At 34.9% G+C, this 24859-nt stretch overlaps 2 protein-coding genes across 7 annotated transcripts in view; one reads left to right on the top strand and one right to left on the bottom strand.

The window, feature by feature from the left end:
• The window catches only part of LOC140672064 (atrial natriuretic peptide receptor 1), a 95251-nt gene extending 79558 nt beyond the window's left edge, over positions 1 to 15693 (top strand). For all 6 annotated transcript variants that reach the window (XM_072903893.1, XM_072903892.1, XM_072903891.1 and 3 more), the window contains 5 exons: positions 2720 to 2912; positions 5306 to 5480; positions 6794 to 6892; positions 10963 to 11054; positions 12963 to 15693. In XM_072903893.1, the coding sequence (XP_072759994.1) occupies positions 2720 to 2912; positions 5306 to 5480; positions 6794 to 6892; positions 10963 to 11054; positions 12963 to 13607 (1204 nt within the window). In that variant the 3' untranslated portion in view covers positions 13608 to 15693. The remainder of the gene's footprint in view (positions 1 to 2719; positions 2913 to 5305; positions 5481 to 6793; positions 6893 to 10962; positions 11055 to 12962) is intronic.
• On the bottom strand, positions 15668 to 19681 carry LOC140672066 (trypsin-1). Its single transcript, XM_072903895.1, has 8 exons — positions 19495 to 19681; positions 18646 to 18785; positions 18429 to 18559; positions 18269 to 18363; positions 17615 to 17924; positions 16885 to 17129; positions 16186 to 16346; positions 15668 to 15969 (listed from the first exon to the last, which is right to left on the bottom strand). The coding sequence occupies exons 1-8, from the start codon at positions 19595 to 19597 to the stop codon at positions 15808 to 15810; spliced, it is 1347 nt and encodes a 448-aa protein (XP_072759996.1). The 5' UTR covers positions 19598 to 19681; the 3' UTR covers positions 15668 to 15807.
• Positions 19682 to 24859: the final 5178 nt, after the last annotated feature.

Raw genomic sequence — 24859 nt, 5'->3', positions numbered from 1 at the left:
TTGCGATAACATTTCCGCGGTAGCTTTTTCTTACGTGAATTTTTTATTGGGCTTCATCAGTAGAAATATGTTAATTTAACACCGCACGTAAATCAATCGGACATAAACGCACACGAAAGCATTTACTCTACTGAACATTAAAATCGCTAATTATTGTAAATGCGAGGAATAATAATCGAGATATCAAATAGCCTTTACGCGAAAATGCGAAAAACGGTGCCATGACGTAAAACGGTTGGAGAAATTCCTTCGTGCTGCACACAGCGTGAAATTGTGCGTTAGAAATTGCCTGAATATAATATAAATCGGTCGAATCTCTCGATTTGCTCACGCTGCGGAACGCAGTTAATTGATAACGGTTATCAAAAATTGTGTGTGGTCAACCCTGAAATTGAAATTGATCTGCAAAAAATGGAATAAAATCGCGTAAAGCGATAAGGAAATGAACGAGATATTTTCTGAGAACGTCGTCGAGAAATATAATCCGCGAAACTGCGACGAGATTAATTACACGAGAGAAATTGCGTGTCACTTTAATTCATTATATATACGTACAAGGCCGCGCCACGGCTAGGATAACGGAAAACGCAAGAAGCCTCGAAATGATTTGTTAATCCAATGCAAGTGGCATGTCATCGGCATAATTATTATACGGTCGTTATGGCGTAATACGACGCTTGGTTTTGCCATTTTCCTGAAAACATTACGTATATGAACGCGGTAATCGATCGAGTATATTCATGATATCAATGCGAACACGTCAAAAACACGTCATTTCCTTTTCGATGACATTTTTCTTCAAAGAGCGGATATACGCAAAAGCGAAAGAAGCTTTACTCGCTTTTTAAACATGAGAATATCTCGCTTTACATCGTGTGCGCGGTTAAACATACCCTGTGTAACTTTTCGCGAGCAAGTAGGTGAAACCTTAATGAACTTTACGAAGATAAAAGGGACGCGCGAGGAAATTTTGTTGAGAGCTTCGGAAACTTTATCATCGCTTGTCCCTCGTGAGTGATAACTCTTTTGTCGAGCGCCAGTAATATAGTTAGCGAGCCATCTCGTGTCACATTTAATCGATATTACATCGTGATACATTATTGTGTCGCACAAATCAATTTTTGCGAAATTATTCGAATTGTGCTTTTATGTGGTTACCAATATTTTTTTATGTACCTTGATGAAATAGATTTTTATTTTTATAAAATTTCAGAAGTAAAATCTTTATTAATAATGTAATACGAATTTGTATTAAGTTAATTTTTATTATATCGTAGGATCTACAATTATATATAGGATATCTTTATAATTAATTTCTATTAATTTGCATTAGTCTTCACACGTTGATTTTTTAATCTGGCTAAAGGAAAGAGTATATATGTCAATTAAAACTTTTTCACTGCGTTTTAAATCTAAAATCTAATAGGAACGCGTGGAAAGCGCTAATCTCGTGTATGATTATTTTGTAATTAAATTTGGAAAACTTAATTTTATATCGTGTGTTAAAATCATCGTGTATTAAAATCAATCTTTTCTAAAAAGTTGCTCGAAAGAAAAAAAAAAATATTTTTTCCGTATCTAAAAAAAAGAAAAAGTTAGAGTTTACAAATTTATTATCAAATTAATATGACTAGAGTGCTATCAGTCAGAAATCATTTTGTTTCTTCGAGATTGTCTATTCATAGAAAAAAAGTAAGTGTCAAATCAAAACTTATATAATCGTATAAACGCGTTTATAGTTTTATATATACGCAACAATTTATAATCTTCTTACAAGGGACATGTTACAACTGTCCAGAATTCGAATCGGTTCGATTCTTCTTGAAATACGTTGTTAAACGCAAAAATCCAAGAGATACGTATTTTTTTATACGTGCGCAATCTCATGTTTAAGAGGTAAAACATCCCTTGGAAAAAAAATGGTATTTTCCTTTGGGGTCGAATATTATCAAAACTGTAAGAGATAGAAAAAAAATTGTTAAACAAAAGTTTAACGATTTGAAGAGTACTTTAAAGTAATGAGAAAAAATTTTTTTAATTTTTTTTAAAAAAGCCCCATCACCCAAAATATTTTTTCACCAAATTAAAATACTCTTGTCGTTAAATTTTTATTTAATATTTTTTTTTTATCTCTTATACATAGTTTCAACGATATTTGACCCCAAAGAAAAATATCATTGTTTTTCAAAGGGATGTTTTTACCCTTTAAACATGAGATTACGCACGTATAAAAAAATACGTCTCTTAGATTTTTGTGTTTAACAACATTTTAAGAAGAATCAAATCGGTTCCCGACAGTTGTGACATGTCTCTTGTTAGAAGAAATTAAAAATAAAATAAAATTTCAACAATATTATAATCTTATTTCAATATTACAATTGCCATTTCAAGAATAAAATAATTATTTTAACTCTGAGAAAATTATAATCTTCGATTTAAACATGTGTTATTTTCTATCCAATATTTTTTCCTCTCAATTCAAGAAAATTATTTTTATCTCTAAATAACAAAAATATATTTTTTTTAGTTGAACTATATAAAATGTCGTCATTTAAGCAAAAATTTCCCTTGTTTAACGCAATATAATCTCATTTCAAGATTTACATTTTGAAACTAAAAATATTGTCAAAGTAAGAATGTTCTTTTTTTCTGTGTTTTTTCCGCCGACTTTTTTTTTCGTTCACTGCCGTCTGTGAAAGACATGTTTGTTTGCGAGCAGATCGGTAGCGTCACAGCTGATCCTCGGACAAAGCGTAATCGCCGAGACATACGACCAAGTGACAATCTACTTTAGCGACATCGTGGGCTTCACGAGTCTGTCTGCCGAGAGCACGCCTCTGCAGGTGGTCGATCTGCTGAACGACCTCTATACGTGTTTCGACTCCATTATCGAGAACTTCGATGTCTACAAGGTAAGTAGTATTGACCCGCTTTAACCATATCCTGCGGAGCAATGGACCCTTGGTCGAAAGGGTGAATATTTTACACGGGGGGAAGGGGGGGGGGAGGTAACAAAGTCACGACACCAAAGTCACACTGGCTCGTAGAATGGTGATAAACTTTGGTTCGCTCCCTCGCAAACGAAGTATCATCAATCCGTATGATGGCACGTGTTTGCAATATCTAAGTTCTTCAGGCATAAGTTTGATCGAAATGATGACAAAAGCGTTCATTGTTTCGACAAGTTTTTCTCGTTTGCGAGTGAGTTTGACTTCTTCAATTAGAAAACTTGTTCAACGATTCTCTCTCATTTTCTCCCGGTCTTCCGCCTTCCTCTACGGTTGCTTTCTTTCGCATTTTTTTCCCGGCAGTTTCTTCAAACTAAACGGAATAATCTGTTGCTCAGCCAATACACGGTATTTCTCATTGAAATCAAGTCTGAGAAATCTTCTGATTCTATATTTACAAAGTACTGCACGTGGCATTATTTGGAGTCTATCGTGAGATATTCGATACGTTAAGGCCAATGCGAGAAAAACAGAGATAAACATGGTAATTCTGGAGGACAAATTGCACTTGATTTCTACAGTAATTTTCTATGAAAAGAATGCGATTGCCCCTTTCCCTCTCGCGCGTGGAACTGAATGTTCCTACTACTGATAAAATATTCACGTGCAGTAGCGCCTGTGAAAGATCAGAGTGATAGAAAAAGTATCGTATACGATACGTAAAAAGTTATGATTAATTGACGTAAAATTTATACATGTCGTAGGCAAATGGTTATTTTAGGAAAATAGCTTTTGACTAGGCAAATGCTATCTGGCGTGTACGTACTAAAAAGTACATCTTGGAAAAGAACGCTTAGATTCCCATCTAAGCATAGGAGGATAGAGTGCATAGGGGGACGGGGCGAAGCCCTGTCCCCATAAAAAAAATATAACAAAACTTGAGAGCGCAGAAACTACCAAGGCTGACAGTACAGCCAGATAAGCATTTGCCTAGTCAAAAGTTATTTTCCTAAAATAACCATTTTTACCTACGACATACATAAGCACGAAGACGTGTAATGTAATATTTATGGAATAAATTCGCAGTAGTAGCACATTTTATTGTGCGAGCGAGAGAACACTTTATACGATTATTTAATTAATGAATTAAGAATAAATGTGTTAAGCGAGAGCAAAATTTTGACCGATAAAAAAGCGCCTCAGTATCTTAATTTCAGGGAAGATTTTTATAATTTTACAGTCTAAAAAGCACCTCTTGGCGTAGCACGGTAGCTGTATGATTATCGTGACTATATATACCTATCCGCAGCAGCTTTTTCCGACCTCTATTACTTTTTTTCTTCTAATTACAGATTAAACAAACAGTCTCATTTTTGCTCTGCTCACTTTTAGAATATTGAATCTCAGCGTTAATCATAAACTTTTGCTTCCTATTTTTGCCTTCATGTAATATTTCAAAGCAAATTTATTTATACAACAAATCTGCGGAAGAATTATACTTTCTTTTTTCGTATACGCTTTCAGTTTTAAATAAATTTTTATTATAAACACAATCAATAATTTAACAAATCTTTTTAATGGTGTTATAATTATATTGACGATATAAATATAATTGTCAATATTGACGACATAATTCTTTTTAAATATAAATAAATAAAATCTGTATTTGTTCCGCGGTACTTTTATATTTAATCTCACTTCAAATAATCCATTTTATTCATTTAATCCGTAATCACTTCACTTTGATGTTATAAACTTTGTAAGATTCCAGTGTTCTTGTTAAACATCAGTTTCGCGGTCTTTTTTTCTTTTTTAAAATCTTTTCTTATAATTTATTATAATTCCTATAAAGTAATTAATCTAATTAATTCGAACGGAAAATAGTAGACAGAGATAAATAAATTTCATGTGAAAATATTTTACATAAAGGCATTCTCAATAAAATAAATATTTATTAAATTTATTAAATTAAATATATATAAATGAATTTATATATATTTAATTTAAAATAAAACTTTCAAATAAAAATGTTTTCTCATATATATTCTCATATACATATTTTTCACAACATAGAAGTGTGAGCTCGAAATCGCAACTTTACAGAAATGAGAAAATATGATTTAAAATTCACATTTGATACCAGAAAGACCTCTAAATATTTCTGTATTTATTTCCACAATTATTGGGTCAACTAGTACATAGCTTTCTTATAAGATGCAAGGCATATAGAGGTTTCATATGTTTTAATATTTCATTTTTTACAAAATACGCTACCTCTATGTTATGGAATCCTCGATATGCTCTCTTCTTTAATATTAATTTTTTTTAAAGCGAAATTTCTCTCGATTGCTTTTCAGGTGGAAACGATAGGGGATGCTTATATGGTAGTGTCGGGATTACCAGTGAGAAACGGCATGAATCATGCCAGAGAGATTGCAAGGATGAGCTTAGCTCTCAGGGATACGGTAATGACGTTCAGTATTCGCCACAGGCCGAACGAGCAATTGAAGCTTCGCATTGGCATGCATTCTGGTGAGTCAACACTTTATTACATATCTCTTCGTTCACGTAAAACGGAGAAAGATTAGTCTTAATATGATCCTAGGCTGCGTGCCAATATTGGATCTTTGTATAGTTTGTGTACGGCTTATAGTGTATTCCAGAATTCTTGATTTTAAATTTTAGCGATAGATTAAAAATCTCGCAACATCTTGTATTATTATTTCTTTTCGAGGACTAAATTTTTTTGATACTTTACTGCTTCATAGTTCTCTGTGTTACATACATGGCGGAAATATTTTCAATGCACTTCAAAGAACGACGTTGTAAATTAAGCGTTTTCACTTTTTATTACGAATCGATTTTCGTTTGCATGTAACGAAGGTTGGAGCGCGAGCTATACAGATTGATATCACGCGAGTAACATGAATTAAATAAAAAACGCGGCGCGATATTTTGAAATAACTTTCAGTGGAATTTTTTTTCTCGAATTTATTTGCACCGTTCATTGAAAACAATATTTGATATGATTGAAACGACGTGGAAATGGATTTGTTAAAAAGTCGACAGTTACATCTACCGTTACGAAAGAATGAATGATTGTTTGTGTTTCCGGTAAACAACATTATTGCGTTTTTCAAATTCTGTTTTCATTAATTTTTCACGACGTAGTGACTCTCGAGAATTTACCGAAACATTACATGATGAAATTCTCTTTATTTCTCAGACACTGCATCAAAACTTTTCTCTCAAATTTTTCTCGCTAAAATCGGTATCGTACGATGTCACCTCGTTTTTTAAATAACATCTTTCCAGATTGTTTGAAACTTAGATTACGCGATTCCCGCGAGAAGAAACGATTCTGTATGATTTACGTCAGACGGTAAACGATTCTATATGATTACGTCAGACTGTAATTGGTGAAGTTAATTGCTTTTTAAATGGACTTAAAATGCAACGTTGCTTTCGTATCGCTTAGTGAACAACTTATTCAAGAAAATAATTGCTTGTTAAATTTTTTTTAAGATCAATAAATGAATTTATTTTTTCATTATTATTAGCGAATAATAATGTAAAAAATATTTTTCTAAATTTATGCCAATGGTACAAGAATTAAAAGATATCAAAAGATGTGTTTAAATGACATTTAAGATAATATTTATTTTAAAAATCCTCTTCTTTGAAGGGATCTGAAAGATTAATCTCGGTAAATGGTGGGCAAGATAAAAAAAGAAGAATTTTTTTATTTCTTTTTGTAAACCGCATGTCTGTTGCCCCTATGTGATGCCGGAAATAAAATTGGCGTAAGACGTATGGTGGTGGATCCTATATGCGTTTGCTTACAGGACCATGTGTGGCCGGTGTGGTGGGTCTTAAGATGCCTAGATATTGCTTATTCGGCGACACTGTCAATACAGCCTCCAGGATGGAAAGTAACGGAGAAGGTAATTAACAGCTAAGTCATTCTCTGAAAGGGACGCCGGGGACTGTAATATAGAAAACGTGAAGGTACAAAGTTATAGACGCGCGCGGTAATTAAAGGGGAGAAGTAAAGGTGCGGCGACGCGAAAGAGCAAGGTCGTCGCTTAAGAGAAAATCGACCCTGATTCAAGTGTTTCCATAGAGATCCGGCCTCGTGGTTACCTCATTTTCAGCCGTAAGCACAACCATAAGTATTGATTAGCCATAAACACATGCTAATCTTTCCGGCAGCGATTCCTGCATAATCGTTAAGGGGATACACCGAGCGTGCCAATATTTCAACATACTCTACTATTATAATTCCGAACGTAACTTGAATTACTTAGAACTAATTTCTTGATCGATATTAGACATCGTTAATATTTCATAAACTTGTAATGGATCTTAATTAGAAGAAATTAATTCATTTTCCAAATTTGTTTAACGATGACCATCCAACAAGTTTGAGTACTTTTTTCAATCGGATCGACCACATCGATTTCGATCGCTGCTTGAGGGATGACACAGCGATGAAAATTGATTGCATGCTGAAGCTTGTTTATTGACACGGTCACACAAGGCATGCACGACTATATGGTGTATCGCTTAATGTCGCGTGGGCGACAGTTCTCCCTCGCAAGGACCTCTAGGTGCCGGCGTCGAGGCAAGGACGCATCGCAAGGCGCCACGCGGCTGTTTATCGAGTTTCTTCATATAGCACGTTTTGTGTGCGAGAATTATACTACGCACGTTAAAGAGAGTTTCCGGACGATAGATTGCATAACGACGCGTTTTACGATTTTTTCTTTTCTTCTTTTGTTTTTTTTTTTTTTTTTTTTTTTGTTTTTGGTTTTTTTTTTAATGCTGATCGTCGGACGTGCGTTTAAGCACGAAATGTGAACGTGACGATTTTTCAGACATCGTGTATTATTTTGTTTACACAAACAAACAGATTATTCGATTATACAGTTGTCTCAGAAATGCAGATTTTATCGTTGATTAATTTTTTTTTTTTTTTTTTTACGTAAAAGATTGAAAGAGATTGACTAACTTTGGAATTATAAAAGATTGAACGAGAGCTTTCGCAGAATGAAAAGTATTTAAATAATATATCTTAATCTTATTGTTTATTTTATTTTCTTTAGAAAGAGATTTTCAAAGATTAAAGTTTTGAAAAGTAATTATAAATAATGCTTTATTCTCTCTTGATTCAACTTAATCTTAATTTTAATTTGAGCTTAAATAACTCTTAGTTTTTTTTAGAATTCTAACGCAGAGCGATTTAATACCATCTGTATTTAACCAGTCTGGAAATTTTACTTACGCATAAATCCAGTTTAAATTAAAATTTAAAAGCAAGACTTTATGTAAAATGTGTGTGTGTGTGTGTTGTGATTTCTAGGACATTCTGTACACATAATATATGGAGATTTGAGATTTAAAACTCTGTAAATGTCACATCTTTAGAAAATTATTTTTTGTAAAACCCCTGTACATGTATTAAAACAGAAGCCAAAATAGCTTTAATATCATCCATTTGCGGGAACATTTATGAGATAAAATAGCGTTTCTTTGTGTAATTTTTTCCAACTAAATAAAATATTATTCTCCGATTTTCCAGAGGTTTTCAACGCTCACAGCATTTCACATGTTCAGTCTTTATCTAATGTAGAGTATTAGTGATACGTTAAATTGATTATTGATTGATTATATAGCAACATGTCTATTATCCAAGCTCAATATATCGCTGCTGAATATGCGTACTTAATCAATTATCATTCATTTACGAGCTTAATTAATTATCGTTTCATTTACGCAGCGCGGAATATTTATTATGCAAAATAATTGACGTATTACATCGCATAATATGTAGTAATTCGCTGTAACTAAGTTATGTAACTGATTTAAAATAAAGGACTTAGAGCGCGCTATTGATCGTCGCATAGTCACGCTATAATTTTTTTTTTTTTTCATAGAAAACACAATCAGGTGTAGAAATAGGGGAGATCATACGAAAATTACGCATATCGGATTAGCATATTTGCGATCGTCCACGCTCTGACCGTTGGCTGTATCGTAATCGAACTTGCGCATCCAGTCACTAACGACGGAAGTTTCGATCAGCGCGCGCATAACTTTATTATCGCTTTAAATTCCATTAAATTCCGTTCTCTCCGAGCAGCTCGAGAAAGTGCGATAGTGCCGATTTATTTATTTATTTATCTAATTAGGCTGTTCGCGATCAGATCGATTTTTGTTTCTCATACTCTTTATGGATACCAATATCATCTTATGATGAGTAATTTGAGAGTCAAAGACAATTTTCCTGATTTTTTTGTATGTTATTTCTGTTGAAATATTTAAAAAATTATATAAGAAATTAGGTAAATTATTTAATCTAAACTTTTGGGAAAATAATATTTAGCTTCTCTATTTAATTAAACAATTTATTTGTTTCTTTTAACTTTCAGATTAAATTATTCATTAACGCGTTCGCTACATAAAACTCATACAAAACTTTATAGAAATTAAAAAAAAAAAGACACATTTTTTTAACGTTTGATGACTTATCTCATCACTTTAGCAATGCTTTTTCATTTTTATAGATGACTTGAATACGTTTCTTACTTTTTTTGCTGGAAAGGGAATTGACATTATCGAGATATTTAATTCTCACCCCGTGATTTTCGATCTTTATCATGTAAGAAAGTTCGCATGCAAAACTGCATGACAAAAAGAAATTAATTGGTAATCAAAGTGGATGAAGTTTACGTGTCAAAGGATTTTAAATTTTCTCTTGTCGTCTTGACGCGTCGGCTGTGCGTCAAAATAAATCTAGTCGTGTCAATCTTTTAAAGGTCACGTCGGACCGCGAAATTAATGAAGAAGTCAGTAATATGACAGCTTCGTCATTCAGAACACAAAGTGACATTTCACACTTCTCTCTTGGATAATTATTAAAAATTGCACTTTTTTCCGAATAATGAATAATTTGTTGAGCTTTCTGCACTCTTGCTGAAGAGAAAAACGAGCTCTTATTTTTTTCATGTAAATTGCTAATTTTTCGCACATAGGTCTTTTAGCGTATTTATAATACACTGTTTGTTGTCTGAAATTTTGATGAACGTTATATATGACGAACGTTATTCCTCGTAAAGCGGAATGTTTATAAATGCGTACTTCCTGAAGAATTAATTTACATTTGGGTAAAAATTAGGAGCAAATCAAGAGTAAAACGTTATTATGATTGTTTTCTAGAATCTTTATTTTGAGAAAAGAATTTTTCTTATCTTTTAATAATTCAATAATCATATTAAATTTAAACATTGGACATATCAATTTATTACAAATAGAATTGAGCTTAAGGATAAAGAAAAACGTTGAAGTTAAAATAAACGTTTTTGAAACATTCTGTCTTTGTAATCCATTAACATAGAAAACGACGTAACCACGGAACCAATTGTGTGAGCATCAAATGTACATGGAACTCACGTCATTGTGCGCTATGTTGAAACTACATGGATACATTTAACCGCCTACAAAGTGTACTATCACCGGAAGCGATCGGTTCAAAGCTTATTCACGTTACGTGCAGTTACTTTGAAAGCTACCTCAAACACGAATTTCAAGCTGACGAAAATTTATTATTTTTTTTATTCTCATGCCCGCCAGTCGTCAAATGTCACGTTTCAGTATTTGAAGTGATCACGATGGGAAAAGGGCATATAGCGACCTTTCGTCGAAATTGGACGGATCCAAATAATATTAAGTCAATGTTTTTACAGATTTAAATACCGAAAAATATGATATTTTTAACCAAAACTAAAAATATATTATTTGAAGTCAAGGCATTTAAAAAAAATTACTCACAATCAATATCTTACAAAGTGTTGCAAAAATTGTTATCCAACTGTTATTTAATTTTAATTTACTTTATTTTTCGTAATTACGTAAACTCCCCTTTTTTATATCAGAGAGGAATATCCCAATTAATGTTTTAAAGGGATTTAAAGAGACGTACGTAAAAGAAATCGTTTTTCTGTCTTTATAATAGCTTTAAAGATCCACGTCAGCCCGAAGACAAAGGAAATTTTGGACACTTTTGGCACATTCGAACTTGTCTGCAGAGGAGAAGTCATATTGAAGGTATGTTCTCGACCTATATTATAGATTTTTCTTAATTTCCTCGAGAAAGATCAACATATACCTGTATACTTGTTCAGCTTCTTATCTCGCAAACCCAACCTCTTGTTTCGTTCCTTGGGGACGAGAAGAGGAGGCCGCGCAAGCCGCAGTTGAGATAAAACGCGTCGAGCGGGATTGTTGAGTGGTCTCTGGTACCACAAACATCACAGTAGTGGCGAGGGTGGAGGACGATATATTTTCGTGATTGACATTTCACGGCAAAAAGATAGATCCGGGTAATTATTACACCTCGGTTACAATCTTCGTCTCGGTCACGGGTCGTGATATACAATATTTTGCGAGAATTTTTTGCCTTGACAACCAGCCAACAGTCGAGTCTCTCAATGGAATAAATACGGCGATGCTCTTGATATTTCATTAATTTAATGACAGATATTTGTATCCTCAAAGTACACATCTTACAATGACTCCAAGTGCTTCGTTATATTACGTCTGTTCAAGATATTTTTCTTCAATTAATGTTGTGCTTCATAATTATATTTAATATAAATTATATAAATTATAAATATTATATAAATTCTATTTTACGTTATATATTGTATGTCAAATAGTTAGAAATTCTTGACGAAGCAGCGTCGAAAAGCGAAATCTTTTGTTTCTAATTTAACGTTTTTTATTTTTCTGATTATTGCGTTAACAAGTTTAAAGTTTTATTTGAGTTTTGGAATGTGTAAAGTAAGCAATATCGTCTCGCAACGAGGGACTCGACTTTCTCAACTTTGGCAATCGTAACCCCCAGGGTTAGGAATTGCAAATCGCGCAATTGTAAACTATGTCCGGCACGATTGCTCGTTTCGCATATATATACCCGACGAAGTCACAAATGTTACATCGTAACCAAGCGCGTTATATCCTCGCTCGATATACACATGTCGCATTACAAACATCGTCTGCTGTCCGCAGGTGCAATCTGTCTCCGTTTTCCCGGAAGAGAATGATTCGCATAAATGTGTAAACCGACGGCAGTTATTTCGGCATCACCGAAATTGCTTTGCCGCCCGATCGTTATAATGAATAACATGATAAATATGTAATGGACTCTTTAGAAATACAACTACTACGTTGAATACCATACGATCTCGTTAATCTTCCCGTAGACGACGTTAACTGCCACTATTACGCGAGTCGAGAATTATGCAATCGGTTTGTGATTACTTTGTCGTGCGACCGTGAAACGTCGCTTGTCATTAGACGATCGATTAAATATATCTACTTGAGTGCAAGTCTCTGAATGATGACAGACGGAAACGCGATTGAATCGTTTAATTCGGGTCAAAGTTCAGCGCTCGGGCAAGCAAGAGAGAGAGAGAGAGAGGGAGAGAAAATGGCTGCAGCGCAGGGGAAGTATGATAATTAATTAGTAAGAGAGCGCTGGCAGAAACTTGGCTCAGCAATTCGTGCGTATGTACATCGAGCTTGCCTGTCGGGATTAAAATTCAAGTGCCACGTACCATCGAACAATATACATTGCCGCTTGCTTGAATATTCACGAGCGTAACTGAGTTAAACGCATTCGCTGATCGCCATCGCGTAACGAAGCGACACAATGGTTCAGTTACATTGAACTTTACCACAGGATTATCTTGATTAAATCTTTAGAACTATGCTTATTGATTTTACACACTACGGTTCTTAACCTTCAACTATAGTCTAACGTGATTTTATCATTTAATGATTTTATTATTTATCTTATAATTATTATGAAAGAAAAAATATTGGAATAATACAAAGGCGGTAAATAAATTATGCAAAATATTCTATTTGATCTTCTCGTCGCACATAAAACTTGAGTAAGGTCAAATCACTTCTACTCTCAAAATAATCCCTTGTTTTTGTCAACATTCGCAGGGTAAAGGCCCCATGACTACTTATTGGCTGATGGGCGAAAAACCGACGAACAACAATGTGCAACAGGCAAATCCCGCAACGACATTTAGCCAAATATCGACTCTGCAGGATCAAACTCCTGCCGTCATCGCGCAAATTCAGACACAGCCGAAACAATTAGAGCAACGCGCGCTTCCATCCACTGGCCAGCACAAATTTCAAGGTCAGTCTGATCAGCAGTACTCGACTCAGCAGCAACAATCGATTCAGTCGAGGAGTCAGGAGTCGCGACAGCAGGGGCATCCAGGTCAGCAGAGGCCACAAGATTCGCAGCACCCTGGTTTAACGGGTCAACCGCGGAGCCAAGGCCCGGTTCAGACCAATCCATCGTCCGTTGCTTCGAATCAGCTTCAGCAGAAAACCGCAATGGCCATGAATCCCGCTTGCGGTCTCGCCATGACTGGAAACGGCGCGCCGAAATCGACCATCGCGTCGCGGACTGTCGTCGGCAATTCCTCGCCTTCTCGCAACCGATCGAGCGGTCCGTCGAACACGAACAACTCTGTGCACCAGGTCTACCCAACGGCCGAGAGTATGCCCAATCACACCGAGAGCGGTCCCAACGCGCCGCTCCTTCTACCAGCGGGCGCGATTCCCAGGGTTTAGCTCTCTAAAAATCCTCCACTGGCGACATCCGCTTTATCAATTATCAAATCTTCGAAGGATCCCGCGAGCTTGAAATCGATACTTGGACACATCGATGAAAATTTTGTTTGATCGTTACTTGTGAGAAAGAATTAGACGAAAGCTACAGACTTGTAAGAGTATGAAAGCAAAGGACATTTAAGGCTGTCAAGATTCAGCGATTTGAGAATTAGATCTCTTGGAGGCAACAATTATCTCGTTTGATCGGATTACCCTGCATTTCTCGATCGTTAATTAATTTTGTGATTTTCCCAAAAGTATTTGTTGCAATTTTAGTTAATTAATTGGTAGAAAATCTTCCTTCTTTTGACATATTATTCACGTTATTAATGATAGATGTAGCTGATGAGGCTCTACAGAGTCAAGGACCAACTCCAGATTCGTAGAAAGTGATCTCTTTCTACAAGGTATTATGGAACCAAAAGTCTACCGATAACAATTAGTGCAATTTAGAAGAAATAGAAATGTCGCGACGATGATTATCAGATCGCAAAGATGGACAGCTAATTGGATTTGAGCAGAGATCAATTATAGAGAGATGTGCACGATCGACGATATGCTTTTACCGAAGGTACTTATGGTCTCTTGCATATGAACACAGTATTATTACCGACCACGTGTATGCATTTTATTTATTCAAACTAAAACGTACGTTCGACGAAATGCAAGTCATATGCAACGACACGTAAAATGTAATGGACTTAATTTAGCGGTAAATTTTTCATGTTAACCGCGAATCCCCCACCGAATCCTATACGCCGAATTAAATAAAACTACGGACATACGCGATCCTAAAAATTCTCTTTTTTTTCAAAAATTTCTTTTATCAATTTTAATTAACCTTGATTATCTAAAAACTTTTTATTGATATTATTATAATGATTTCGAATGAGACAGAGAAATAGTTTGACTAAAGTTGAAATTTATCGATGGTGAAGTTAACTTGACATTGATCATAACGGAATGATAAATTTTCTCGACCTTATATATACATATATACTTTTTATGGAAGTATTTGTGCAAAAGTTTCTTATTTTTTTTCTATTCTTTTCTATTAAAATATTTTTGCTCTTTTTTTACAAAATTTATCTACGATCACGGATCACGAACAAATATCACGACGGCATGTGGATCAACCACGATGTGTTTGTTGTTGCATGCCCAGTAACAAATATCACCATTCGTAAGCGCGTGCTTACAAAGCGCAACACAGAAAATTCCGAACCTATTACATACACACATATAAACACATACACACAAACACACGCACATGCAAAGTGTTATATATAAATATATAAAAGAGAGAAAAAAAGAGATATATATGTATACACACACAGATACATGTATATGTTATGAGATTAGATTATATATGTATATATATATATATATATATATATATATATATATATAGAGATGTATATGGTTGCAAAAAAGCAAAAAGTTACCAGTAGCTAACGTCGATGTTTAAAATCGCTCGTGGCGACCAAAGGCTGGGCCTTTCGCGAAACGAGTCTATGACGTGTATGAAAAATAATAGCGAGAGTGCGAGTGCATATATCTGCGACACGCATCACATACAAACAAACAAACGTATAGGAAAGCAGGTATACGTACAATGCGGTCGCAGTTGCATACATGTGTTTAACGTATGAACGAACGGTGCAGGTGGTTGATGATTGTTCGCGGTTGTCCTGTTATAAACATGGTATGGTGACGATACGACGAGAGAGAGAGAGAGAGAGAGAGAGAGAGAGAGAGAGAGAGAGAGAGAGAGAAAGGGAGAGAATATACATTCGCATTCGCGAGTATGATGCATCGTGAAGAGTGAAATTCTATCTGTGTCAATCTCTCTTTTAACGATGTACCAATGAATATTCCGAAAATAAAGTTTAATCGTTTTCAAAAAAAACTGTCTGATTAGCTCGGCATGTCCTCTCCGTGTAACTCATTAACGTTGTACGTGTTTTTATCTTAAGTTGTGTGTAATTGTAATCGAAAAGAAATTTGTTTTATTAGACAGTTTTTATTGGACACGTCATATGTAAAAGAGCGATACCACTCTTTAGATTTATGTAAAAAGAAAAAAAAAGACAAAAAAAATCTTTGGTACACACGAGAGAGCAGCGGGGAACGGGGAGAGAGAGCGGCTATCGCGTGACGTTCAAAATACGGCGTTTGCGAATATCCAATCGAGGTAAGAGCTCACGCGGGTGTATATCCCCGGGAATCCAGGTTCACCGCAACGGATTCCCCAGGACACGATTCCGATGTTGACCCACCTGCCGTTGCCGAGCTGATGTAGCAATGGGCCGCCCGAATCACCCTGAAAGAAGAGACTTATTGGACTTTGGGGTAATGTATTATATATAGATTCGTTTTTGAAATGCATATTTATCTTATATAAGTTTTAAAATATTAATGGATCCTTTCCCCTCAGAAAGGGGAAGGATCCATTAAGGAGAAAGACTTATTGCACGTTTTAACATTTCATCGCCGCGATCCCGTCACTTTGCTTGTAGTGAATAAATCATCGTCTCACTTGACAGGCGTCACGACCACCCTCGTAAGCGCCGGCGCACAAGGTAGTATTTGGGATCTGTTGCGTGAAGCTGCGAACGCATCTTTCCTGAGGCCACACCGGCACTGCGGCCTCCATCAACACTGTACTGGTAGGTCCTCCGTAATATTGCGTGCCCCATCCTAGGAAGATTTTTCAAGTGAAAGTTACGAGAATAATCTGTACATTTTACTTTCTTTTACGTATCGTATTATTTATACAAAATGAGTTGTGAAAAATATATAAAAAAAAAAAAAGATGGTTCTTCTTCGGTTGCAGCAATAAATCGAAAATATAAAAAGAAAAATTTGCTTTATTATAGAAAAAATTTCATTCTATATTTTCGAGATTTATCTTTGCATGAGAAATTATCTCCTACTCGATTATACATATTTCTTAATCTTGTATAATAGCAGAGATAAACAAAGAACATTATTTTGCAGTATAAGTTTACTACAACTGTGATTAAAAGAAATATCCACAAAATGATGGGATGAATAATAGAGCAAATAAATTTTCTAATTCAATGCCGAAGAAATAGTATATACATCTGCTGTAGCAATAAAGAAATAATATGTCTTTTACCAATTTACAAGAGCAATCTAAATAGAAAAAATCAACAGTTTAATGCAGTTTTTGTTTTTTAATTTAAAAATAATATATATTCGTGAAACTTCTGACCTGTGACAATGGCGCTCTTATTCTCGAACGATTGTTGAACAGGCGGGAGGCAAATGGGCCAGATGTAGCTATTAAACGTGGTAGGTCGATTGATCTTAATAATGGCGATGTCGTTCTCGTAAGTGGTTAACTTGAAATCTCTGTGTATTCGTATCTCCGTAACCGTGAAATCCAACGCACGTGTTTCCTCGGGTTGAGAGAAATCGTACTCGCCGAGTCTTACCGTGATGTCACGAGGTTTGTATCTAAAACAACGGCACGCATGGGATAACTGTAATTCGCGTAACTGTTCATTTCATGGTTATGACGAACGGATGTCGCGCGTATATATTACACGTTACAGTCTTGGAACAAAAGGTATATAAGTGTGCCGGCACACTAAGAACATTATAAAGTCTAAGTGCGATCACCGCCAAAGTCGGAGGTCAACGCCGGAGCCGCAAGAATATGAATGCATGAAATATCGTTCAAATCAGTGTTTAAACTTTAAAATGCGAGAAACGTCTAATAACAAACGTTTGATTTTTCAATTTTATTTTTCCCATAATTTATTTTTCATTTAAACCTATCATTTATAAGTTTTACAGATATATGGAGAAAAATATTCAAATAGCAAAAATTAAAGGAGAACAGTTTACCACTTTTAAGTTGAAGTAACATTAAACTTTAATTCGAGACATTTTTATAGACCCCTTCGGTTCTCTGTTGCAAGGGATTACAAATAATTTACCTGTAAACACAATGCGCCGCGGTAAGAACATGCCTATCGGTGATCAGTACACCCCCGCAATACTGAATCGCGCCTTGTCGAAGAAGAGCCGCCATCCACGGCCATTCTTTAGGATCAGCCGGCTGGCCACCCGCAATTCTAATCTTCATTTTCGTAGTCATGCCGCATCCTCTAGGTCTTCGTGATTTTCTCGTTGCTTCCTTAATATCAGCCGAAGTTGCATTTTTCCGCGAAATTGCGTCCTTGTCATCGAGAGATGGCCCATTCTCGTTCTCGTTTTCCTCCCACTCCTCTTTGTCATCGTCGAGATCTACGAGAAAAGTGAAAAAAACTTTAAGTATATACGTCACACTCACGTACGCAAACACGCGGATGTCGTGAACTTTGATATGCCTGTGACAGGCAATGTTTATCGAGAAAGTGCACGTGTGTTGCGGTTCCATCGAAACACACGGGAACATTAGGTAATCGAGAAAGGCATCTATTGCAAATACATAAATCTTGCGTAAAAATATATCGCGTGATCGTGTAATTCAATTTAAAGAAAATTATTTTTCGCTATTGCTGTATAAAAGAATCTTGACAAAAATTTTCCACGAGAATACAATGACTAATTTGAATAATTGATATATGTAATAGTGAAATTATACAAACTTGCTATCGCTGGTAACACGCTGGCTAAATCATCGTTGAAGGTTTTATCGGATCGGACACTCACAACGCTATCCGGACAACACACACCGATGTACCTGCGACGAGGAAAATATTAATACGGGAACAAAGTATCCGGACGCGAAATACAATGTTAGCTCACGTCTGCTCAATTATGCACATATAATCCATAAATCGCGTCAAGTTCAAGCGGAACTCTTCAAGGGCGCATCCGCTAAAATGTTTGCAGTGACCGCTTTGATTGCCCAGCGCGATACAAGCTTGATACGTTTTCTGGGACAAAATTAATTACTATTATTTACTAAATACCTCTTTCCTCTTTTCTCTATGACTTTATAAATTACATCGAGATAGCGTACCTGTTTACTTAAAGGTCCGGGACCTAGATTGATTAACCGTTTGCTGCGAAAGTACGGATGGGAAATGCTTTCCGGAAATCGGAACAGGTTCTGATGCTGAGGACGTGCCTGCCATTCCCGGTACCCCATTATCGTCATATCTGAGAAATACGGGATGCATCATATGCATCGATGAACACGTTTACATTGCTACATGCTGCGTGCATATACGTGTGAATATGTATTTGATATGTAACGAAATTTAATGAGGACCATCGAGGATAGAGTGTCCGGATGATATATTATCAGTATAACAGGATTTGGCTATTTCCGTTGAAAGAATACGCCTTTTGTCCGAAATGGAAAATCTCGATTTGTCACTCAACCGCGATTCACAATAACGATATTGTCTATTATATTGTCTATTGCAGTAATGTATTTAATGCATCTTTAAAAAAAATATTGCAGTCACAAACAGTGCGTATATTAATCTCCAATTTTATAAATATCGATGTGAAAATGCATACATATTAATACGTTTTATAATTTATAAAAAATATCGCAAATATATTTATCATTTGCACATTAATTTTATATCATATAAACTCTTCGTATATATCTCTCTCTCTCTCTCTCTCTCTCTCTCTCTTTATTTTAATAAAAATCTAAATATTATGTTACATCAATGTAGAAACAATATTTTTACTCATTGCTACGTTACTTATTTACATATTCATATTATATACAAGATACTGTTTAATTTAAAGTTTAAGCTTGAAGGTGAAATTTATTTGCAACACTTTTTTTAATCTGCATTAGAAAAAACTTAGAAAGAAAAAGATATTGTATTTAATACACAATAATGCTTACCTGGAATAGCGTTTATGAAATCGGTGGGAAGGCATCGGTAACATTGAAAAATGCACAATAAAGGGAGTAGCACAAATAGATAGACATTAATAAACAGCTGCATTTAAATTAGCGTCGACGTCGGTTCTTATTAAATGACAATAGCAGGAACGCGACAGCGGCTTTTTAGACAGCCTCGACCAGAGAACGGACAATGACTTCGAAATACTAAAAGCCGTCACTTATATATATACACGCCTGCAACATATGGAACCCAGCAAGCGCTGCTTCAAGCTGAATATCTTCCATTAGGCGTTTGTAAAACTTGTAAATTGCAATAATGAAGAAAAATTCTAACATTTTTATATTATAACATTATTATATTATTATAATAATATTATTTCTATTATTATATCTTTACTGCTTTTATACATAATAATACGTAATAAATTAATTATTTAACTTGTTCTCTACTATAGCTACAGAAAAATAATTTTTCGTTTAATTGTAATTTATTGGAATAAAAGAGTGGACAAGAAAGAGAAGAGAGAGAGAGAGAAAATAAACTCGAAAATCCCAATAAAGTATCTCGTATTATTGAAACGGTGGATGTTTAATTAAAATTTGTTTGCAATTATCGGGTGATATTTTTTACTCGGTTTAACATTCGTCGTATTAAATTACTAATAGTACTTTGTTTGTATATTGCGTCGTAACGCTTTATCGATTTCACACCGTTTTTTGGCTCATTCAATAAACCCATTACGGTTATAATTGCCACAAAGAGTAAGGTCGTGGATCAAATGTTATTTCAAGGAAGAGTAGAGGTCGGGGGGGGGGGGGGGAGGGGAAATTACGCAAATTACGATGACCTAACCGAACAAAGATTAATTTATACGAATATCTCGGCTCACATACTTGTCGAAGCGACGAGTAACGGACGGTCGGTAACTCGAGAAATATTCGATTCCGTTTGACGTTTCATTAAACGCTCAATAACGCAGACCCTATGCTGCGGCAGGATCTCGAAGAAGGAAAGCGCGATCCAAAGAATGCGATGAAAAGAGCGCGATGAACGAGCGTGGATAAACGCACGATGTGAGAGAGAGAGAGAGAGAGAGAGAGGAGAATGCTCGAAAAGAAAAATAAAGAAAAAAAAAACAAGGTTCTTTCCTTCTCTCTCTAGTCGAATAACAGATAAAATTCAGTGATCTTTCATCTTCGTTTCTACATGTGATACTTGAGAAAACGGATATCACCCATATACCTGTCTAGGCCATTGGCTTCGTCGAGTCGTACGCACGCACGTATAATATGCGTTCATTTACGCGAGATAGATACACATGCGTGTGAGAAGCGGCGATTTATTCGGAATATTTAGGTGTCGAAAGTTAGGCGAGATGCAACGTTCATTGAATAGACAAGAAATTTCATAATGAGTAATTTTTACTATTTGATTATTATTTCGCTTTTATATTGTATACAGAATCCTTTCGTTACTTGGATACATAAAATTTAAATAACTATATGTCTAACATGGCATTAAATTTGACAGATTTGCGAGTTATTTCAAAACTTTTTAGGAACTGCCAAATTGAAGAAGACTACGTTTGAAAAACGCAAAGTCCAGTATTTTACACAATATTTTACATTTAGTATCGTCGGCTATCTATTTATACACGCGTCATTGATCGCTCCGAATGAGATGAAATCGACTGTACTGATAACAGGTCCTGCTCGTTTTTTACAACTTTTCTGTTCCCAACGTCCGGAAAGTCTGTATTCTTTGTGCGACAAATATAAATGAATGTAGAGAAAAATTTGGGAAAAATTTTCAAGCTGTTAAATAAGATATATATATATACGGAATAATTATTAGCCTTTAATTTTTACACAATTAAATAATTTGTTTAAAACATTCTTTAACACAAATGTGCTAAATTTTTGTTTTATGATAATTAATTATAATAACATAGGATTCGAATAAACTGTCTTGTGAAAGAGAAAAGAATGCGATTAAATTTGCGATGTTCTGAGATAAACGACATTCGTACCTACTAGATAATAAAGTATTTCGTAAAAAAATGTTTGAAAGGCACTCACAAGCCGCGTACGTTTTCTATACTCATTTTCTAACATTACATATTCAGCACGTAACCATACAAATGACATGTTCGACATTGAATCTTCGAGTGTTTTGTAAGTGCTTGCCGTTCGCTGCATTGTAGGTTTAACAGTAAATCTGTCACGCCATTCGTTGCTCACGTTTCAGAATCCGTTTTTGACGTTGCATCAAAAATGATGTCATCTCTCAGATATAGTTTTTCCTAATCTGAAAAAATTTCGCGTTTCACGCGAAGGGCTTTACGTGCAATCAAAATTGACTTTGCGACAAAATTTTCCATAAAAAACGAGGACGTGAATTTTGCGAAAAATTTCTTATGCAACGAGATAGAATTCAATATTTTTCTGAGAGAAATAGATGTGTGCTCGTATAGTTATGAAGAATCGAAGATGGTAAGAGAGATAGATTGAGTATCGAGGTTGAACCACGGTGAGAAATTGTCATCACCCACATGCTCGGCACGTTTCACCGCGAGATCTTCCGTGGACTCGCTTTGCCATACAAGATCGAGAGCACAGATCTCCATCCTGATTCGTTTGTGAGTAAGATTAATTTGACGTTGTATCGGCAAGCCTCTTGCATTTACGATTTTGGATGATAGATGTGCATAAAGTGATGCTCGTGATATGTGATTACTTTGAAAAGATTTTTAGTATCTGACTTATTCTCTCGTACTACCACTTTCACCGCACATGTCATTATCTTTTGATATATCGTTTTTGTAATTTCGTGAAAATATGAACGGTAATGAAAAAATTAAGTTATTGATTTTTATAAATAAAAAGCCCTGCGTTATTTAGCTACGAAAGACAGGTATCGATGGATACATTTAAATAAAATAATATATAAGAAACTTAATGCAACCTAATTTCTCGGCATCAAATATCAACTTTATGACTTTTCTTCGAAGATATTCGATCGTGAGATACACATACTGATAGTCACCGTAATAAGAAGCGGGAGGAGCAAAATGCGCGTGTACTTCTAGAGGAGAGTGACGGAAAGAGAGAAGAAGAGAGAGAGAGAGAGAGAGAGAGAGAAAGCGACTGAGAGAGAAACAGAACGAAATCCAGAGAGATGGTGATTGGGGGCACAAACCCGGGCATTACCATTTAAGGTACCTCGTATATATCCTTTTTTTGCTCTGCGTGTCACTTTGGCACGCATAATCGTGTAACACTTTGCGCGCCGCTACTAACTGTGCTTCTTTTACACGATATATTTTTATTTTTTTTTTTTTTTTTTCATCTTTAAATGAGAGAAGGAAAAAATACAATTTCAGTCTAAATAGACAAACTAGGCAGAGCTGATAATTAAAACTTTGTGAAATGAATAACTCGTCGTTTTATTATACGCGGATTATTTTCCTGAGGCGGATAAAATTTGAAAGCTATAATTAAAATATGATTTGTTTTAAAATGTACATTTCAATAATTAATTCTTTACAAAATTATATATATATATATATATATATATATATATATATATATTACGCATGAGATAGAAAAGAGAAGATATATTTATTTTTTCTCGTTTGACTCTTTATCTGAACATTCCAAGGAAATGTTAACTACAAATAAAAGAATCGACGATGTTTCCTTGTGCGCTTTCAATCTTGTACTCAAAAGTTAGATGTTCAAAAAGGAAGTACTGAAATATAAAAGGTCGGTAATTTTCATTGCAATTCCACTCGAGAAGAGCAAAAAGCAGGCAATAGAAATAAGCACACTTCTTCACAATCTCGCCACAAAATCGGCAATTATCTTACATCTTGTCAGATTTAATTCTGACATTGGTAATTAGATTGTGGATGTTCCGCTCTCTTTAGATGGGCTTTAGGTGCACAATTCTCGTTGGAATTTCACGTTGGAATGAACGTGCCGATACATTTAAACGGGGCACGATCGCAATGCAGTAAGAAACCGAGTACAACCGAGTCGGCAGTTCTACAGGGTGAACGAAAGGATCGATTTTTAATTACGACTTGCTTCTCGACACGCCACTGTAGTTAAAGAAAACTTAGGTTCGTTTTATTGCGCGCTCGAGCCCTGTTAAAAATAATTGCTCGCTAGTTACAAAAAGGTTTGTTTTCACTTTAATACGTTATTAATATTACAGATAGTATTCTTTAATTATGGACTCGTACATGAGAAATATAGTTAATTTAAACAACGGGTTAATTAAAACGACCTGACTAGCCAAATAGTTAATTTACAATTATTACATGAAACAAACGTGTGTATTAATTAATGTTTTATAGAAAGTTTTTTTATCTACGATTTGAATATGGCAGATACGCTTATCCCATCACTGTAGACAAGCAATTTTTTTGATCTGCACGAAATATAAAATATCACTGTGATGGACGCGCGATAATTACTATTTTTGTACAGTAAATAGAGATAACAATTAGTTACAAACCGTACTTTTCATATATACATATGTATATATAAAGAGCAAAAGTTTAAAAAGTCGTTACAAAAAAATCAGAAATTAGTTTATATCTTAATTAACGCGACAGAGAAGTAATCACAGAGTTCTTAGGAATTACCTTATCTATTGGAAGATTAAAGGGGAGAACGTGCGGAAGCAGGAATATAATAAACGACAGGGAAGCTCGCGCTAACGAGATTTGAGTCCCCACCTGTCATGTTCCCTTTTCGGGTCTCTGGACCTAATGATAACTAAACGTTGTAACTAAAACCGCCGACTAACAACGAGACGTTGTGTTTTAGATTTCTACGAAACGCTGTCACGTATTCGAAATGATGATCATTACAATTGCTTACAATTGCTGCTCAACCTTAATTAAAGATATCTTAGAAGATCGAAAGAGTTGTTAAGTGTGGAGGAATAAATACAATTTTTATTATCTTTATTAATTGTCAAGAAATAAAAATAAACCTAATCAAATTTATTGAAAGAAATTTAAACTTGTAATAATTTAATTTTCTTCTTGAAAAATCTATTCACTTCTGCAGATAATTAAAAATGCAGCGACTGTTTGCAAAAGAGTAAATATAATTAATCTGATTTTGAAGTTTAAAAGAGAAAAAGCGGATGCTCGGCTGATTGCTCTTATTCATTCTAAATCTACATCTACATGTCGGATTGAAAAGTGTTTTTAATAAACTCGCTTATATATATAGTCGGGGGTTATTTTTGTTTATAAATTATCTCTAAATGAAATGAAACTCGTAAGAAGGATGGCACGAGGAAAAAGTTAGACGCGCGTTATGCACGTAAAAATATCGTTTAAAT

The sequence above is a fragment of the Anoplolepis gracilipes genome, chromosome 12 (assembly GCF_047496725.1).
Source record: "Anoplolepis gracilipes chromosome 12, ASM4749672v1, whole genome shotgun sequence".
Classification (NCBI taxonomy): domain Eukaryota; kingdom Metazoa; phylum Arthropoda; class Insecta; order Hymenoptera; family Formicidae; genus Anoplolepis; species Anoplolepis gracilipes.
Note: the sequence above shows the minus strand (reverse complement) of the source record. Positions and strands in the feature narration are given on the sequence as shown.

What these genes read in the sequence shown, in the direction of transcription:
- LOC140672066 (XM_072903895.1), bottom strand. Translation starts at nt 19,597, where the DNA reads ATGCAGCTGTTTATTAATGTCTATCTATTTGTGCTACTCCCTTTATTG. An exon ending in TTTCATAAACGCTATTCCAG is followed by an intron (nt 18,786 to 19,494) that starts GTAAGCATTATT and finishes CGTATTTCTCAG; the next exon opens with ATATGACGATAATGGGGTAC. An exon ending in GTGGTCGTGACGCCTGTCAA is followed by an intron (nt 15,970 to 16,185) that starts GTGAGACGATGA and finishes CTCTTCTTTCAG; the next exon opens with GGTGATTCGGGCGGCCCATT.